Source organism: Mustela erminea, chromosome 9 (assembly GCF_009829155.1).
Source record: "Mustela erminea isolate mMusErm1 chromosome 9, mMusErm1.Pri, whole genome shotgun sequence".
Taxonomy (NCBI): domain Eukaryota; kingdom Metazoa; phylum Chordata; class Mammalia; order Carnivora; family Mustelidae; genus Mustela; species Mustela erminea.
In genome coordinates, this window is record NC_045622.1 from 71610401 (window position 1) to 71625634 (window position 15234).

General features: G+C 50.5%; 1 protein-coding gene across 1 annotated transcript in view; it reads right to left on the bottom strand.

The window, feature by feature from the left end:
- The window catches only part of USH1C (USH1 protein network component harmonin), a 44369-nt gene that overhangs the window by 14941 nt on the left and 14194 nt on the right, over positions 1-15234 (bottom strand). The window contains 9 exon segments of the mRNA XM_032358192.1: positions 1322-1474; positions 5305-5354; positions 9530-9654; positions 10014-10079; positions 11110-11252; positions 11564-11620; positions 11783-11842; positions 12939-13023; positions 14846-14940. Of these exon segments, the coding sequence (XP_032214083.1) occupies positions 1322-1474; positions 5305-5354; positions 9530-9654; positions 10014-10079; positions 11110-11252; positions 11564-11620; positions 11783-11842; positions 12939-13023; positions 14846-14940 (834 nt within the window).

Sequence of the window (15234 nt, forward strand, 5' to 3'; positions counted from 1 at the left end):
CACTCGTAGGCTAATTCAGAGGAGGGCCTCATGCACTGTGGGGAACTAGCTGGGATTAGGCTCCCAGGGTCCCCACGAGCTCTAAAGTTCATCTGATTCTCCAAGAATGGCCCTTTTTAAAGTTCCAAGCACATTCCAAAAATTACTTTGCTCTTTTTCCACCCCTCCAGGCTGCCTTGGCCTCATAAGTGCAAGTTCGATTTTATTTTTAATTTTGTAGCTTATTCATTCCTAATGCCAGACCTAATGCACTTCACATTTTCCAGGATTACTCTGGTTTGTAATCTAATCAGCTTGGCGTTCTGATTCATGGAAGTATTAAAGAGAAACAGAACGAATAACATCTCCAATAGCTAGGGAGTTAGGGTCACCCAACTCCTACCTAGGAAGTAGGAATTATTCATGCTGGATGATTGCTTTTGTCATGTCTTAAAGGGGACAGCCTTAGATATATTTCCAGGCTGAAAAGGTCTGCCCTCAGATACAGCCTATTTTTTTTTTAATTTTATTTATTTGAAAGAAAGAGTGAGAGAGCATGAATGGGCATGCACAAATGGAGGGGCGGGGCAGAGGGAGAAGCAGACTCCCCACTGAGCAGGAGCCCAACTTGGGGTTTGATCCCATGGCTCCAGGATCATGACCTGAGCCAAAGGCAGACACTTAATCGACTGAGCCACCCAGGAGCCCCTGGATATATCCTATGTTGATGGAAGCAGCCTCACACTCATTGGAGAATAGCTTTAGCCACCACATCTGCACAAAGGGGGTTTAGCTTCAGAACCATACTGTCAGAGCCAAGCCAAGTTGGGGAAATCTGGTCTTGGACTCATAATCTGGGTAGGGGTTCCAAACTGACTTGGACCTGATGATAGGTGGATGGAAGGCTAACTTTAGTTCTACAATCTAGGCAGAGAGGTTAGCCTTGGGATCATACCCTACGTAGGGAGAGAGATCTCATAGCTGCACCCAGGCTGGACAGGCCTAGCCTTGGGGTCATACTCTGGTGGGGCTGGGATGGAGGAGACAGACTCAAGTCTCTAGCCATCTGTGTGACATCTGGGCAGAGAGGCTAGCCTCAGACCCATGCTTGAGCAAGGAGTCCAGTCTCTGTTCTAAACATATATCTAAGCCAGAAGTTAGTCTCCCTGATCCTGCGTAGGTGGGATGAACCCACGTTCCAGACTGAGCAGAAGGGCAGGGCCCCTTCCATCCCTGGACTCCACTTCGGGAAAACAACTCCAGCTGGTTCCCTGGGAGTTTAGCGGGGAACAATGAGACTGACCTTTGGGACGCTCACCCGGCCTCTGAGTAGGACACATACCTCCTGGGCCAGACGGTTGATCTTCAGTTGTTTTTCCTTTTCCAGCATTTCCTCTTTCTCTTTGTAAAGTTTTTGCTCAAACTCTAGTTCCTTCTTATTCTTTCTCAACTCCTGCAGGCTGTCATACTTGGCTTTCTTCTTATCCTTTCCTTTCTGAGCAGACATGGCAGTGTTTACATGACAAGGGTTACATGGTCGTGTCGATGCTGGCACAGCACGGCAAACAGGGCGCTCAGTTCACAGACAACACCACAAAACCAACCTGTGCTGGGCCCACCCCCCAGCTGTGCCCCTCTGCCCTGGGCACTGGACCTCATGTTTAGGGCAGGCAAACTGCTGGCCCTGTGCCAGCCAGAAGAACTGGCTTGCTTGTTCACTAGCTAGCTGTGTGACCCTGGCTAAGTTCTTTAACCTCTCTGGGCCCGATGCACCTCATCTCCAATACAGAAGAAATACCTGTCCCACAGGCTTGCCATCAGAGCCAATAAAATAACGTCTACAAAGAAGCTTTAGAAACATGAGAGCATGATATAAATAAAATACATTGTATTTATGTCCTAGTATCTGGGCACATGCCTTCTCCATCATCCGGAGAGAAATGTGTCTCATGGTTAGGCAACAGAGATGCATCCTGAGAGAGTCTATAGAAAATCTGGGAGAGCTGGCAAGACTCATTTGCAGAGATCCTCTGTCCTAAGCTTTAAGAGGTGGCAGCCAGCCTCAGACCTGGGAACTGAGAGCCAGGGACAACAGATTTTGCTCTGATGCTTAAGCTGCAGACCATTTAATCCTGTAGAGGCCTCTAAACTAGGCCCCTGAACTGAGGATTAGCCAGAAACTACAGGACTGGGAAAGGAGGCTGGGGAAGAGGATGCCCTAACTGCTTTATACTGATTGTACAATTCAAGAGGATTTGGGATAGGAGATGTAAAGCAAATAGACTCCTTATTTTTCCTGCTGGAATTGGACTCATAAAACCTGGTTTCCTGGCTGCTTCTCCTATGAGGTTGCAAGGAAGCCAAGGGGTAAGGAAGGAAGAAAATTAACATTTATTTATGGATTTATGTTGATTATCTCATATGTAGGGATTACCGCCACTCTCTTGATGAGGGAGCCAGGGCCCAGAGAGGTGAAGCCCCTTGACCAGCGTCAAACATCTAGTCAGTGGTGGTGCAAGAACCTGCATCGGAGTCTTCTAGATCCTACACAGTTTCTCCTGTGCCTGCGTGAGCTGGCAGCCCCTGGGGGCACGGCCGGAGGGAGCACCAGCCCCATCACACACAGCACAGAGGACAGAGTTTGCACTCAGGAGAGGGGATAGCAGAGAGTGTCAGCATTCTGGGGTATTTCTGTGGGGAGGAAGAAATCTGCCTGTTCACGGAGCTCCCCCCCATGCCCAATAAGCCTTCCTGGGGTCTTCTCTCAGAATTCCTGAATCATCCCAGCATCGAAGGCCTGGAACGAGGAACTGAGTTTCTCAGCACCGGCCATAAAACTTTGTCCACAGCTAGAGAGGCTCAGGGTATATTTATGGACATCTGACTGAGTCAGCCTGCCTCCCCTCCTAAAGACAACCCCCAATTCCATGCACACGTAATATGCTTTGGAGGTGGTCCTCCATCTTGGGGATAGAGGTCCACCCCCAGATAATTCTATGAACTGCTTGAGAAAATGATTCTCATTGCTTCAGCGTCCTGCCTGGTTCCTTGCCTACCATGTTCAATAGACTCTTGGCTCAGGTGATAGATGAACGCTGCCATCATATCATAGATTGGATAATAATTCCCCCGAGAGGAGCCAAGAACATTCTGCCTAATGGCAGCTGCTAGAATAAGGGCATGACTTCCCACAGGGACCACCGTGATAGGAATGGCCATTCTGTTGATTAAACAAAACAAAACAAAATAAAACACCCCTCCCCCAACAACAACAACCAAAAAAGCTATCAGTACCAAGATTTTAGAGCCAGGGCTCCTGGATGGGGCAGGCAGATGTGACAGTTTCTGACCCATTTCCAAGAAAGCAGCACCTGTTTCCTGATGCAGGAGGTTCAACTGTCCCATAGCATTGTCTACTGACCTCGTACCAGCGCCCAGTATGCAGGTTACTCAGTGGCATGGGAATCCACTTCCCCTGCGGGACAGTGGGCTCCCGCAAGTAGGGCTGGTTTGCATGATTTACTCAGGAGTTCTAGTGAAAACCTTAGAACCATGGGTCCTTCAGGCACTGATGCAGAATTGGCCTGGGGACCTTGAACGCTAGAGGGACTTACTGCCAGGTTAGGAATAAGACATGGGATCTTTATCTTCTCAGATCAGGGCAATTTTGTGCATTGACGATCATGGCTGTAGATAGCCACGTGTATTACCTGGGGACTTGGTGTTCTAGCTGCTGGGACACAAGGCGTGTCACGGGCTCTTGAGAAAGTGACAAAGGATTTTCAGAGCCAACACGAGGGATGTGATTCTGTTGTCCTTTTAGCTATCAGTTAAATTCATGGCAAATAATCCTTCTGGAAGGCAGATGGGGGAGGGTGGAAATACTCTGGCTTCTACCTGGAAGCAAGCTTTCTCACTTTTAGAAATGAAATAAAAACAAAAATACCAGCTGTTCAGGTACACTGAATTAATGAAGAGAGGAAAATGGGTCTCCTCTACTAATAGCAATTTCCAAGTGATTTGATTTCCTGCGGGAGGTGTGTATGTGGAGGAAATGCTCATTCTCTTACATTTGGCTGGTTATTTGTACCTGGAAAGGATTTTACTGATCCATCTCCTTTTAATTATTTTTTCCAGTAAAATCCTGTCCGTGGGCATGTATATGTGTGTGCGCGTGTGCACCGTCTTCTCTAGGTCAGTTCTAATAGAGACAGTGCACAGAGAAGAATTAGAAATCCAACCCAATGAGACATCCTAAGCCTAAGAGTCAGGCTGTAGGATGAAAAAGATAGTCTTCTGAGACTGGGTCCTTCCTGAGACCACGGCAACGTGGAAAGGAATGCCCCGTGGTACTCTGTCCTGGGTTGATTCAATGTCATATGGGTCATGATTTGTGTTCCTAGGTAAAGATGTCAACTTCTGTCAGGAATAATATTGCCATCTATTATTTCAACAGCATTGTGTTGGAGGAAGGGGGGAGAAGTTTCCTGAACATTAAGTATTCCCATTTTACAGGCAGGGAGAAGCTACATATCATCAAGGTCATCCAGCTTTCCCCGCTCTGGTTTCTGGGGAAAACGACATGCCTTGAGAAAGACCCGGTCGAGTGCTAATGCCTAAATGAGTTCACCCAGATTTATGCTGATGCCTGACTTCCAAATGCCGAGTCATCTCAAATATCCAATCTACAGACATTAAGAGCAGCAGTTTCATAATCAAATGTCAAAGTGATTTAGGGAGAAAAAGGACGAGTTTTATGGGGCCTGGAGATGCGGTAATAAGATTTAGAGAGAAAATTCAAGGCCCAGGGACCAGAAAAATGCATTATTCTGGCACATGTGGATGCTTCCAGGATTGGTGTGGCTCGTCTCAACGACGCGGCGGCTCCCTGCCTGGCAGCCAATAACCTGGTAACCTGTGCTGTGTATACCCAACCTGATCTGCCACTGTCTGCCTGGGGCTTCTGGTCTTGGCCTCTGTTTCTCATTGGCAGAGGAACAAACTAGAAGCTTCCTGCTGTGGCCCTACCCCTGCCCTGTGCCTCCTGGGGCTGATGCTGACCCAGGCGGTGCCAGATGGTACTCGGGTGGGTCTCACTCCCCGAATCTACCCCCCTCCCCACCACAATGCTTTTGTGACACCCCTTGGCATTTGATGTCAGCCTGATAGGGACACATGGACAGGGTCAGCCCTCTAAGTGAACGGTCAAGCTCACACAGGTTAGAGTTCACAGGAAAAACAAAAAACAAAAAACAAGGCTTGGAAAGGCCAAACCCCACAGCAAACCCAGTGGCAAACGGCACAGCACCCAACCTCGCGTCCTACCTTGCGGATGGTCGGGAATTTGCCATCGTAACGATAAAACCACCCAAAGGCTAGGAGAACACAGAGAACAAAGAGATGAGCCGTGGTTCTGCTTGGCTAGGTCATCCCCGGGCAGCAGCCGAGGGTCGGGATCTCAAGCAGACCCAACAGCAGCAGAACTGCCCCTCGAGCTGAATCACCCGGCCTCACCTGGGTCACCAAGCAGGCCCCACGCTGGCCCCAGATGGGCCCTGATTCCCTAGGGCCCCGCCAACCTGCTTCTCCCCGGGACACTGGCTTCAGAAGTTAGTGCCAGAAAACCAGAGATAGCCCTTGTGGGGGGACGAGCTTGCCCAAATCACAGCTGCAGTGTGCGAACACAGAGCCTTGCTGAAAGAGAACAGGGCCGCTCCTGACGGCTCGTCCCTCCCGCCAAGGAATGGCTCGAGACAAAGGCGAGCCTGGGGCTCTGCCTAGAACTTTTGTCACACGGAACAACACTGCCTTGTCTCATGGTGCAGCCCACGTGCTCCACCGTGGATGCTGAGAGAGAAGGCAAAGACCAGGGCCGCCTCTGGGAAAGGCAGCTCAGGGGCATCCACCCCCAGAAAAGCCAGATCACCAGGGCACCAGCTGCTTGCTCTCCCAGGCAACAACAGGACAGGGAAACACCTTGAACCTCAAGCTCCCTGGGCCAGCAGGGATCCCCGAAATAATTACCCACCCTGACCAGCTGGAGTTCTAGAACAGGATCTGGAAAGCCTTCTGCTGGATCAAGCCTTAACCCCTTACTTGCTGGATCTTGGGGATATCTAGGCAGTCCTGAGGGAGAGGCCAGAGCAGCAAAGGAAGGACCTGGGCTTGGGCAGCACTTAGATATCTGAACCCCTCTTTCTGTTGTTCTGGTGTGCACCAGCGGACGTTCCAGCCCAGTCACCAGTCCTGTCCTCGGGTCTTGCATGCCGTTCTTGGACTGAGCTGGCCTTGCAGGAGCTTTGCACCCACCCGTGGTCCCCACCAGCTCCTTAGGGCTGGGTGTCTATAGGGCTAGCAGGAGGCGGCGGGCAGGGCAAGCAGAGCAGCAAGGCCAGGGAGCGAAGCGGGGGCGGCAAACCTGCTCTCCCTGCTCCTCTGTGCCTCCATCCAGGTCTTCTGCTGGCTCAAGCTCGGGCTCCACTCCCTGATCAGCTACCCGGGAAGAGAGGAGGAAACTGGTGAACCGAGAAGGGCTTGGGAGACCTAAGAGGCCGGAGGTGGTTCCCAGGAGCCTGATGACCTACGACACCCTCCTCTCCAGAAACAATGAGGTGAGGGGCAGAAACGGGGCTCAGAGGCCCAGACCAAACTGCTTTGCTCTGGGATGGTGCATGGAGTGTTTTCAACCTCAGTAGCTTTAGTTTTCCTGTCTGCAAAATGGGGCCTCTGATCTGACAGCCAAGTGAGAAACCTTTTTGCAGAGCATTCTGCTGACACTTGGGAAGTAAGGGACGGAGGATGGGAATATCTGACTATTAAACACGTTTGGTGCCAAGGGCTTACAATGGAAGAACAGGTCCTCCTGGCTGCTTCTCACCACCTTGGGAACTCTGCATCCCCAGAGGATGTCAGAGCTATGTGGGCAGGGATGGAGATCCAGAGTAGGCGAGGAAACACCAAAGAGTAAAGGGGAGACGTGTGGTTATTAAGACATGAATTTTGACATCGCATGGAGAATAGCAGATCATCCATTCCAGGGGCTTCCAACCTGGACTTTGGCCTCCCTAGGACTGTGGAAGGGCGTGTATGAGTCTTTTGTGAGCTGCTTATTAATATTTCAAATCTTAATTAGAAGAACTTGCTCATTCATCTACGAAAAGGCTCTAAGTTAAGTTCCTTTGCTTTTGGCCCAGTTTATGTTTACTCAACAGTGGAACATTGATGCTTTCTTACGAACAAGAATGACTACTTAATAAAACAAGAGGAAAACAAATGATTCATTAATGGCGTGTACGAAAAACCTGAACTTCTAAACCATGGGGTCTGTTGGGGGTGGAGGCTAATGGTTGGGGTCCTGGATGGAGAGAAAAGCCTAGTAATAATCTTATTTAAACCTCTTTATCTCCCAAGGGTGCTTCCAACTCTGGGATCCTTAATAATCTCCCTCCCTCTTGCTGGGGCTAAAGAAAGCTCTTCTGGGGGTCTCTTGACAATCTGTCCCAGCTCAGCAGAATGTTGGGGCTCTGCTGGGTCAGCCATGGGGAGGCAGGCCATGCTCCTGGGACAGGGGTTGGCGAGAGGAGCAGCCGGTCCCACTGACATAATTACGATGAGCAGCTTCCTTTTCCAGGCAAGAGATGCTCCCCACTCATTCCTGTCTGTTCAAAAATGTATGGTCCACCCTTCCCAGGCACAAACCCCCAAGTCAGGTATGACCTATTGGCTAACAAGGCCTCAAGGCTGAAGAGTGGCCCAGGAGGAGGCAAAGGAGGCCTGGTCCCTGCTGGCCCAGGGTAACAGGGACAGTTCTGGCCTCCCAGGGATGGGGAGAGAGGCAGGAGCTGAGCTGGCTTGGAGGCCTTCCTGCATTTCCTGACATTCCCAAACGAGATGGAATTGCTGGTGCATATAGAGTTGGATGGAAGCAGCAGCTGCCCAGCACAGGCGGGCAGGCTCAGGACATCAATCCTGTGCTTTGTGCATTCCCTTAGAAGACATTTATACCTTCAAGCAAAGGGAATTCTTCCTCCTTTTATTCAAGAAGATTGATTTGGCTTAGGAGCACTAAATAAATAAATAGCTAGAGAAAGGGTTTTTACTTTTTATAGTTCCTGAGAGGGTGTGTTTGCTCCGAAGCCAAGACCCAATTTCTAGAAAGGTACTAAATTGACTGGGATTACTTTCACAAGAAGCAATTAAAATCAATTTCTCTCCTTCTGAAGCTTCTGTTTCACTCATAAGAGCAAATTAGCTCCCTGACTAAAACAGATTATTCACCAGGAATTTAGCTCTGGCCACATCCTTGACTAATACCAACTGTCGTGAGGGGAGGCTGATGAGAGCTTGCTTTGTTCTTCAGAGAGGAGCGGGAGATGACACCCTGCCCTACAGCCAGGAAGGAATGTGCTAGCAGATGTCTGCCCTGCACCAGGGAGGGGTGAAATGGAACCATCCAGATGCCCTGCCCAACCTCTTCGTTGACTGTGTTGGCAAGATGATGTCCCTCTAGGGCTCAGGTAGGCTCCAAAGTTGGGGCCAGAGTTGTCCAGGAACACAAGATCCTGAATGGTTGCGATACAGCAGAGATGAGGAATCTTGGTTCTTAGGTATAGGTTCATCCCATCTCTAGAGGTTCCCAGGTCAGCTGAGCATAATCGGCTGCAGTAGAACTGGCCCTTTGTCATGTAAAGTGAGAGTAAGGCTCAGTATGGAATCCTGGACTCGTGGATGCTATGGCCCCCCAGCTACTTTGCCTGGCTTCCTACCACCAGCCCACTGGAGCAGCATGGAGCGTGAGTCCCCACTTTGCCCTGGAGGTGTGAGCTGCCCTATGAAGAGACATCCTGGCAGCTGGGGTTGACAGGTGGACCAGGGAGCAGGCGGTGGAGGCCCGCCCTGAAACTGGAGGTAAGAACCCAGGACCAATGAAGAAAGGAGGTGCGAAGGGTGGAGGGAGCTGAGCCCCAGGATGGCCACAGTGTAGGCCTAAGAGTGGTCTCAGTCCTCTCCCCAGCTTCATCCTTGAAGGGGGGTGACCCTAGCGCACACACGGGGATGCAGGCGGCAGGGGCGCCTAATTTAGGTAAGCTCTCCCCACAGTTACCCATCAGCCTTAGATCCCCAGTGTCCTCTCCAACATGAGCGCTTCCCCTCTTTCTGGCTGCTGTTGCACCCACCTCTGACTCACAACCAGGTAGGGTGTCAACATGTCCCCCAGCAAACCGAGGTGATGATCCCATGAGCTGCTTGCTTTTGCCACAGCTCTCCGCTCCCTGGTCAACAGCCCCAGGGCATGGGGAGACGTCCACCTGCCTGAGTCTCTGTCATGGGGGAGAGCCTGGTCCCCGGGGACAATGGGACAGAGAGATCTCTCCCACCCCAAGGCCCTGGCACGTGGCTGCCCCTTCATGAAGAAAATGCAGCCCAGGGAGCCATGGGCTCCTCACCTGGGGAGGCGTTGGTAAATGGAGGAAGATCTGCATCTCTGTCTAGAGACTCCCCAAACCCCGGGCCCCAGAAGGAAGCCCCTCCCCCAGCATGTGATACATACATTTAGGCTTGCGAAGGGGTACTGGGTGCGCTTCGGCAGTGATGGTTTTAGGTGAGAGCAGCTGTTCCTTTGAACCCCAGTCTTCTTCCCACTGCTTCTTGAACTTTTCCTCGTCTTCTATAATCCTGAAATAAGATCCCCATGCCTGTGACTGGGGTCAGGACTTTCGCAGGCTGCCCGTCTGCCTATGGGGAAACCCTACACAGCCTGAGGGGAGGCCGTGCGGCTCCGGCTGCGGTGAAGAGAACACAGGCCCTTGTCCTTGTATTCTACAGCGAGTGGGAACGCCAGCCTGGGGATTATAGGACCGTGTTCTAGTTACCCCAACATGACAGGCTTTCCTAGATCTATGGAATGGCTACAAATAAAGGAGGATCCACCAGGGGACAAGAGGGCCAGGCAAACTAGGCCTGGAGGTGGCCTCTGGCCAGCCACAATTCTGACACAGACAGGTGTGTGCAGACACATGGACCCGGGCACTCACTGTTCCATCTCCTTCCGGTATCTTTCATTCTCCTCTGCTGCCTTCTGGGCAATTTCCTTTTTCCTTCTGAAATACAAGTTCACATCGGCATGTTGGATTCCATGCAAGAGAAGTTCACTCTTCTTGTAGTTAATTCCTGATTTGAGAAAAGTTTAAAATTTTTCTTCCAGGCTCCCTTCCAAGGATGCCTGGACCAGATTTGGATGCGGGGGGAGCAGGTCCAAGAAAATCTGGGCCCTGGACTCCGATGTGGTTTTGTCTGGCACTGCTGAGTCGAGACTCGGCGCTGCCAGGGATGGGAGGCTGATCGCAGGAGGCCACACTCCGTGTCTACCTGCGAACACTTAGACATGGTGACTGAGGACAGGCAGGGCCTGGCTGGAGTGAGGTTGTCCAGGAGGAGGGCCCCACCCCATATAGTCAGGGCTTCCGGTCAAGGCCAGGCCAATGGGTAGAGGTATTTCCAGAACTGGTTCTCTAGGCTAATTTTGTGATGGGGAAGAGGTGACGATCCTGTCCACCTCCCTTTCCCAAATTCTCTTTATACTCCTAGGATGTATCTGGATTTGGATTTTGACAGTAGGTCTTGGTGTGTGTGTGTGAATTGCTCATCGCATTTATTATCTCAGTCTATCATCTTAACCAACCCCGGGAAGAGTGGGCCTTCTTACCACAGACAGCCGTGAATCCCACCCAGCTTGGCCATATGTGACTTGGTTCACAAGTGGCTTAACCTCTCTGAGTTATAAGACCACTCAGTCTCCTCACCTGTGAAATGGATTAATATCACATATCTTCCAGAGCTATTGTGGGAATTAAGTAAAACATAAATACTGGCCCTGATACAATGCCAGCCCCACAACTGATACTCAACAAATGTTAGCTACTGCTAGTAGTATCCTCATTTTCCGTACTCCTGGGTTTTGGAAGTCAGAGGCTCTCCTCAGCTACAAGGGAAGAGCCTGGTGGTCTGGAGACAAGGGATGGATGCACAGATCACCCCTGGGCCCATGTGATGAAGGCAGGATGAAGGTGGCCCAGGACACATCGTGTGGGGCGGGGATAGGGGAGGCCTGGCTGGCCACACTCCACTCACTGTCGCTCCATCTCCTGCTGCTCCTGGAGGATCTTGTTGGACTCCATCGCCAGCCGCTTCTGCATGAGAAGCTCCTGCCGCTGCAGCTCGCGCTGCCGGGCCTCCTCCAGCCGCTCCCGGTCTGTCAGGAACAACTCCCGGCCCTGGGGAAGTGAAGAGAGGCCCCCGGCTCAGTCTCCCGGGGACCCTGGGCATCCACTGCCACAGCCCTGGGGACCAAGATGCAGGTTGTCTTCTTATCACCGTGGCCCCCGTGTCAGGCACTGTGGTTCCTGGTCGTCTCTGAGCAAGCTTCTCCTGGCTGGGCAGAGATCTCTCCCTCCGCTCTGTCAGAGCTTCAGGAACGGAGACCCTCTGGCCTTTTCCAGGAGGGTGTGGCTGAGATCAGGGGTCTGAATGGCTGGGGCTGGAGGTCAGGGGTTAGGTGCCCCCTATGAAGGCATTCTGGACTTACGGCTCCAGCTACGATGGAGATGGTCAGGCTGCGGCTACTCTTCAGCACGTTCACGGCCTGGTGGTGGGACAAGAGGACAGCTGGCTGAAGCCCGACAGACCAGAGCAGTCGAGGCCTCCAGAGAGCACAGACGGTCTCAGACCCCGTGGCAGGGTGAGGGAGAAGAGAAGTGAATGGCAGACATGATAATGGCCAGCGACCCAAGACCCCGCATCTCACCTCCTTGTGGTCCAAGTTGGAGAAGTCGATGCCATTGACTTCGACAATCTGGTCCCCTGTCTGGTGGAGAAATAGAGAGGGATCAGCGTGTTTGCACTACCTGTAAACCCACTCATCCACGGGAAGGGCTTCCCCTCGTGGCCAGATGTTGAGCCTTCAAGTGGCAGCACCTCAGTTCTTCCTGATGAACACAGCAGTTAGAAAGCTCCCAGGACACCTCCATTTCATATCTCTTTTATTAACTGTCAAATATTATGCCCTTAGAGATTCATTCCTTTGGCTTAATTTACGACATTCACTTTAAAAACTCAGTTTGTAGACATAGGATCCTTTGGGTTTCTCATATAGCAGAGGATATGCTGAGCCATAATAACAATTTGTATAATAGCTAACATTTGTCTGTCCCTTACTACATGCCAGGCAGTCTGAAGCGTATGTATTAATTCATTTAATCCAATGACTCTAGAAGGAAGGATATTTCCCTAGAGGAAACTGAAGCACAGAAACAGGAGTAACTTGTCCAAAGTAGAGAGAAAGGGTTCTGGCTCTGGCACCAGACCAGGTCTGAATCCCAGCCCTATCACACTAGGTACATTGATCATGGAAAAAGCGCACACTTTCTGCAGGTCTCTGTTTCTCCATCCGTAAAATGAAGATAATGACAGTACCTAATTCTCAGAGTTCTTATAAATTTTATTTTTTAAAAAAATATTTTATTTATGTATTTATTTTGGGACAGAGAGAGAATGAATCGGGGGAGAGGCAGAAGCAGACTTCCCGCTGAGCAGCAAGGATCCCAGGACCCCAGGATTCTGACCTGAGCCAAAAGCAGATGCTTAACTGACTGAACCACCCAGGGTGCCCCCAAGAGTTCTTATAAATTTGTATAAATTTTAAAGGCCTTAGGACAATGTCCTACCTATTAAACACTCAGTGAATGTAAATTATTATTACTACATTTCCAAACTCAGGACCAAAGGCTCTCAGAGCTGGAGAAGACTGTAGAAAGTTCGAACGTGAGCCTTCCCATGGGGTGAGTAGGAATCATTGGCCAGTGGCTGCTGAGAGAGGGCTGTGTGGGAGGGCCTGTGTCTCTGTTGCTCTGCGATCATCGTCTGACCCGTCCCCCCACTGGGGCCATGCGAGGGTCACTCACCTCCAACCCCACTTCGGCAGACAGGGAGCCAGGCTTCACATTGCTAATAAAGATGCCAGGTTTCTGGACAGGCCCACTGGAAATGCTGCAGAAGAGACGGGAAATGCAGATGAGGCTCTGCTCATCCCTGCAGCATTGTTCATTCCCAGTGTCTTATCCCCTCTTCCCGCATGTCCAGCGCTTTGACCTCTCAGGACCCAGGTCACCCATGAGGCTCAGTTACCCATTGTGCTCTGTTGTTTACATGTCCGGCCTCATTTTCCTGAGGAAACAGCCACAAAATCTATTTTTCATTCCCCACTATGCAATCCCTTACCCAATACATGGCACATACTGTTTCTTTTCTCTTTCTAGAACTTTCTTAGTCATTCCTTAAGACTCAAATGCTATCTCTTCTACAAGGTTCTCACCAAACTCCTTACTCTATCCCAAGCCTCAGCTAGTTCCTCCCTCCTCAGTACTCCCAAGATACCTCCACCAAGGATGGCATTTGTACATCATTTCCCCTCCCACATCTGTGGCAGACATCACTAATCAATCGCAGCACTCTTTCCCACTAAATTTAGATACAGCCTTAGAGTTCTTCTCAAAGCACAGTGGACTCTTGAACAACCTGGGTTAGAACTCATCAGTCCACTTACACATGGATTTCTTAGAGTACAGTGCTGTAAAAGCATTTTCTTTTCCTTACGATTTTCTTAACAACAGTCTCTTTTCCCTAGCTTCTTTTGCTGTAAGAATATAGTATATAGTATGTAAAACACAAAGTACGTGTTAAGCAACTGTTTAGGCTATCAGTAAGGCTTCCCGGTCAACAGTAGGCCATTAGCAGGTAAATTTGGGGGGAGTCAAAAGTTATGTCTGGGTTTTGGATGGTGCCGGGGGTCAGCACCCCTGATCCCTGTGTTATTCAAGGGTCAAATGCCATATACTCCAGGCAGCCACCACCAGTTGATTAGAAAGAGCCCGGGACGGGAGACCTATGTGCCTGTCTCTGACGCAGAACATAGCTCCATCAGAGTCCTTGTCACTCTCTGCTGTCACTCTCTGCCGTAACTCTCCAGTGGCTGGTCTCCATGTTCACTATGTTCTACAATATAATCTCTTAATCTCTTAGGAAGGAGGGACTTTTTTTTTTTTTAATCACTTATCTTGGCAAAAAAGTGTTGAATAGGGCAGAGATTACATGGAGCACTGGGTGTGGTGAAAAAATAATGATACTGTTATGCTGAAAATAAATAAATTAATAAATAAAAAAAAAGAAATCTCAAAAAAAAAAGTGAATGAATGGAAATAATACAAAAACCTCACATAATGATTGCTAATGTTTGGCGGTTTGCTTGTCACCTACTAGGCATGGAGCTGTTACTTTAATTCTGTCATCTCAACCCTCCTCACAACAACTGGTTTTGTGGGTATTCTCATCCCCAATTTACAGAGGCTCAGAGTGGCTAAGTGACTAGCCCTAGGTTCTAGAGCTCCTAGGTGGCGGAGCGGGGGCTGCAACATAGATCTGTAACTGTAGCACCTGTGTGCTTAGTAAGAACATCCCACATAGCCCAAGGCCTGTTTGCAATTCCCTGGATGCCACTTAAGGGAGCCCACAAGGTAATAAATGACACAGGAACTGTAACAGAGATGACAGGCTGGACAAGTTCCCTTTGCTGTGACTTGAGGGCCCACAAAAGGAACATGGCTCTGCTTTTGGGCTTCAGTTTTGTCATCTGTACAATGGGCCTGTTAGAGCTGTCCTTCTGGACGTATAGGGCTGCTGTGGACCTCAGGGAAGAAAACAGGCACCGAGAAGTGGCATCTCCTCAGAAGCAGTGGTAAGAAAAGGGAGAGGTGTTAGGGGTCTCCTGGGGTCTCCTGGCCATATTGAGCCTCAGGGCACGCCAGCCACCCACCTGCAGCCAAGGCCCCGGGATCCTACTAGGCTGATGAAGACCTTCTTCTCCTTGTTTTCCCGACTGCCGGGGAAGGCCAGGCTACTTCGCCCACCCTGGAGGAAGGACGGGTAAGGGTCACTGGGCCTCCACATCTGTGCAAGTAGCTTCCTGATTTCATAAAGCCCTTTAGAGCAAGCACTGCTGTCCCGCCTCCCCCATGAGATTGCTCACCATTATGTCCCTGGGGGGTATGTCTGCCCCAGCTGGGCCTGGCTAAGGGCACACCACCCGCAGGGACATTTTGGATGCCCTGAGGGCCTGTGAGAAGCCCCTAGATGCACATCTCTGGGGCAAGCCCTCTCTGGGGACTGGCTGCTCCTCCTTGAAGACAACTCCATCGAGACCAC